Consider the following 5,097-nt stretch of genomic DNA (forward strand, 5'->3'; position numbering starts at 1 on the left):
GATATAGTTTTGTACATTGCAATGATTTAAGCAAAAGAAAATTATATCGTTGTTGTTTGAAATTTATGGAGACTTCAAATCAGTATATAACCAAAAACAAAAAAGTGATATCTATATGCCTTTTTCGACCCACGTGGGTTGATACCCTACTGGATAACCAAACCGGCCTTCTCTATGCATAAAGTATGCCTCAAGGGACATCTTTAGAGGCAAATATATGAATATAAAAGATTTTATTCACCTAACTATAACCATATCTTATATAACTAACACAAAAATCCACACGCTTTGCGATGACATGACACAAATTAATGAATTATATAGGTTTAGAAAGTGTATGCAAAGTTGTGAAAATTAAGTTTTTCCCTTTGACAACGAATTTTTAGAAGAATACTCACAACCATTATAAAAAAGTATTTAAGCACATTTAAGTATGTGTTATGACTTATGAGATCTGATTTTTGTTTATTTTTGATTCAGATATTTCATTTGTAAAATATAAAGATGGAATAGCAATAGATTTGTAATAACAAACAAGTGTCACTTATAAGTTATGTATCATGAATATATCGAAACTTATGGAAATCCCCTATGTTTAGAAAAATAACTATTCAAATAAGTAATGAGATAATGAAAAATTGTACAGATCACCACAGACAAAGAGACAGTTTGGTAGTCATCATTATATTTAGACAGTTTGATTCTATTGTGGACATTAGACTAAAAAACAATCATTAAGATATTTGACTCCTAAATTTAAACAAAACCATGTTAAAAATGGACAAGGATAGGAAGTTCTATAATGGTTATCAAATTCCGAGAAAGAAACTTCTTAAATACTAAATTAAACTTCATAACCACTTGCTAGACTTTTGTTAAAAATTAGTTGACATTTTCTAATATTTATTCTTTTATTTACGAGAAATTGCACGACATATATCTATATATATAAAATTAACTTTTCTTTTTTTCTTTCATCCACACATACATCTAAGAATGCTATATATTTATTTTTGCATTAGAAATATTTTTTAAATATTCATTTATTGTATATTTATTACTTATAATTATTAATAGTAAAAAATAAATAAAAAATAAATTAAGTAATATTAATTAAATTTTAAAATAGTAAAAACAGTTTAGTAAATAATAATAAAAAATAACTCTATAAAAATGAAGTAACATAAATGAAAATTTTAAAATAGTAAAATAATACTATGAATTTGTTTTAATAATAATGTTATTATACACATTTTAACTAAACAATGATCATATTCAAAAATTTAGAATGGGTTATTGAGGTTTAAAATGAAAGTAAGATTATAATGCATAGTGAAGTAAAAAATAATTTATGTAATTATATTTATAAAATTCTAAACACAAAAATAAAATTGAAGTGAAATATTAGTTTCTAAGTAACATATAATACAAAGATCTATTATGAAATTTCACTTAAAAAAATAAAAAATTAATTACGCAACTCAACTTAAAAGTTTTGATCTAAAATGTACATTTTTTTGGGAAAACTATGAAAAGAATCTTGAAAAAACAATCCATCTGGCCTATGGAGTCTCTGATGGCGGCTGGCGTTGATTGTTCCCTTTTCGAGACTGACTGTGCAGAGCTAGTGGCGATGGTGCAATCTCCGGATGAATGACCCACATTCTCCAACCTGCTGGATGACTTCAGTTTACTTAGATCTTTCATCCCCGGCTTCACCCTAAGCAGGATCCCGCGTTCAGCAAATGTGAGGTCAGATTGTCTTGCCCGTTCTTCGTGTTCTTTAGTCTCTGAAACTACATTTGTAAACTCTGTTCCTCCGGTTTGGGCAACCAACATTGGAGTTCTTTTCTAATTTAATGTTTGGTTGACAAAAAATAACAATCTATTTAAAAATATAAAATCAATGATCATAGAGTATAAAAAAAAATGATATGCAAGCCGTTACAAAAAATGACATGTGATGTAGCATATCTCATAAGATATATTATCAACTAGAGCTACAATTCTATAAAATGATATATATATATATATATATATATATATATTACAAGCTTAAGATTTCATCAATTTTATCAAAAGTTTTTAACCCAAAATATTGGCAGAAACAACATATTTAAAGTACGATATGTTTTTTTGAGAAGACGAAACTGGGATTGCATTACAAAATTGATATCTTAAAATAACATATGAATGTAACTTGAATTACTGAATGGATATTTATTGTCGGGTTTAACCGTTTTACCATTTACACATTCTTAACTTGGTCAAAAAAAATTTATGGCATATGATGCACTTGAATAACCCCGTTGTAACGACGCAGTACTAAAAATGTTCATAAAACTTTGTAGGGGTAAAGTTCAATTTCCATTACAAAAATATCGAATCATTTTACCACTAATCTACCACACTCTCGGCAAATTAGCAGAACATTTGTATTTAATTTTATCTATTTCTTTATTAACATAGAACTGTGCTTTTCAATATTAAAGAATTCTATTAATTTAATAGTAGAAAGTCCAGTAAGAAATTAGAGCTATTTCTTTTTTAACTTATAAACAAATTCTTTCTTTTTTATAGTAAATTAATAAAGAACTAAAATGATTATACACCCTAATTCCCTTTACTTGTTTACCTTTATTGTATACGATAATTTTGTTTAATAATAATTTATCATTATGTGTACCAAACCTCATTTTCTATAAATATAAGCCAGCACATTTCTCTTCTTCTTACAAGCAAAAAAAGAAAAAGAGAGAGAGAATGGGGAAGTTAATGGCAAAGAGTTTTTGCATTGGATTTGGATGTGGAAGAATTGGGACTACGGGTAGCAACAAAAGATCATCATCATCATCATCATCCTCATCATCATCTTCATCATTATCATCATCATCTTCATCATCGTCATGTAACAACAACAACATAAAATGGGAGATGAGGCCTGGAGGGATGCTGGTTCAGAAGAGATCAGAAGACTCCAACACTGAAGATTTAATCAGCCTTAGAGTCTCCACTGTTTCTCAACTTTCATATGAAATCTCCATAGATGCCAACTCTACTTTCGGTAATTACATAGCTTTTTTTCTCTTTTCTTTCTGATTGAATTCATAGCTTTTTCATATCTATAACTCCTCTGATTTTGATGAAGCACATATATAAATATTTACATTAGTATAGTTCATAAATTAGTATATATAGTAGGTGTATATGAATATAATTATGAAGAATGTTTTTTTTGTTATCATTGTTGAAACCAGCTTACAAAAACTAAGTACTCACTCATTTTACCATGGTAAATCTGGTTCTAGAAATTGATATATGTAAAAATTCATCCGTAATATATAATGTTATCACCGGTCAAAAAGTGCCAATATATAAAATTACTTCATCAAGATTTATGCATGCAACTATAAAGGATGGTTTGTGTATACTGTGTCAATTTAATATAACGCGTTTGATATATTTATTCTAGTTTGGTTGGTTAATTACAGGACAACTAACTATATTAACATTTAAATATATATGGTTGGAACTTGGAACATCTTTTGATACAAAACGGTCACTAATATATAATTTCTCATTTGATGTATATTTTTTTCAGGTGAATTGAAGATGATGATAGCAATAGTGAGTGGAATTGAGGCAAAAGAGCAAAGACTCGTGTTCAGAGGAAAGGAAAGAGAAGACAGCGAATACTTACACATGATTGGTGTTGGAGATGGAGATAAGGTCTTTTTATTACAAGATCCTGCTTTTAAGGAGATGAAACCTACTCATCTCCCAATTACTGTCTAATTTTAATTCCTTACTTTATTAATTTGATTAAATCAACCGATTAGTTAGCTCTAATCCACCCTTAAAACACTTTCTAATCGAAGTGCTATAAGTTCTTGATTTTTTGCAAGAGTATTTGGTTGCTATTGTATTGGCTGACATTTAGTTTGAGCCTGAGTAATTATGGTTATATATATTTTGCTAGTCATTTGATGGATGATTGAAGTTGGAATATTATGTCGATTATATTTCTGAGTGTAAAATTGTCTGCTATCCGGATACTATTTTTGAATTTCAGTTTTTAAATAATGTGATTTCGGGTCTGATTGGTAACGTAGCCAAAGCTGTACAGAAAAGCTGTAAGCTTAAGCTGTAAGCTTTTAATGAATAGTGCAAAGCTGTAAGAAAAAACTTTAAGTGAAAGCTGTACAAAAAAGCTGAGAGTAAAGCTTTTAATAAAGTTTTTGGTAAAGTTTTTGTGATTGGTAAACTTTAAAACTGTATGTTTGTACAGCTTTGTACCGCTTTGTAAAGTGGTTACCAATCAATACCTTCATTTAAGTGTCAAACTGTCAATGGAGTGTGTGTGGTGTAAACAATTATCCTATGTGAGTGTTCAAATATTGCTATAAAAAAAAAGTGGTTCGGGTTTAAGAAAGTAGCTGCAAAATAACGGATGGTTAGCTTAGAAAAATTAACTTCGAAGGTTACATCCTAAATTGCTACTAGTAACAGCCGTTTGCATGATTTGTAAAATGTTTAAAAGCGATGTTTTAGTTTTAGGCTTTTTTTTTTTTTTTTGTTAGAGTGAAAACTGAAAACAAGCCATGTTTACATGTAGGTATAACAGTTGTAGCCTTGTAGGGTTAATTAGCTTTTACAACTAATTAATTAACTTTGTATGTGTTACAAACTTACAACTTATAATCATTTGCCTACTTTTTCATTATAATATAGGGATAATGACAAGTTATTAAAACGGTAATATCACTATATCGCACGCGTGCAAGCCGACAACACAAAAGCAAGTGGTGTTTAAAAGTGGTTGTTGAAGTACAAAAAGACAATTATAAATATTAATTAAAAAGTTATATACTCTTTATTTTAAGAAAAATAAGAAAAAGTGCACGACAAAAAGAAAAAGAAAAAAAAAAGAGAAACAAGAAAAAGTTATTGATGAAAGGTTTTTAGAAGGGTTTTGTGAAAAAAACCCTCCAATTAGTTTTTTTTTGCAAGATAACCTTCCATATCAAGGTATTGCAAGTCAATCCTACAAACTCGAAAGTCACTCGCAATACAACCCTCCCCGTGTTGATGACGTGG

The 5,097-nt window shown here is 28.8% G+C and overlaps 1 protein-coding gene across 1 annotated transcript; it reads left to right on the forward strand.

Moving 5' to 3' along the window:
* The first annotated feature begins 2,753 nt into the window (after window positions 1-2,753).
* LOC104773628 (BAG family molecular chaperone regulator 2-like) lies at window positions 2,754-3,949 on the forward strand. Its single transcript, XM_010498277.1, has 2 exons — window positions 2,754-3,064; window positions 3,602-3,949. The coding sequence occupies exons 1-2, from the start codon at window positions 2,764-2,766 to the stop codon at window positions 3,793-3,795; spliced, it is 495 nt and encodes a 164-aa protein (XP_010496579.1). The 5' UTR covers window positions 2,754-2,763; the 3' UTR covers window positions 3,796-3,949.
* Window positions 3,950-5,097: the final 1,148 nt, after the last annotated feature.

The sequence above is a fragment of the Camelina sativa genome, unplaced genomic scaffold (genome assembly GCF_000633955.1).
Source record: "Camelina sativa cultivar DH55 unplaced genomic scaffold, Cs unpScaffold00597, whole genome shotgun sequence".
Taxonomy (NCBI): domain Eukaryota; kingdom Viridiplantae; phylum Streptophyta; class Magnoliopsida; order Brassicales; family Brassicaceae; genus Camelina; species Camelina sativa.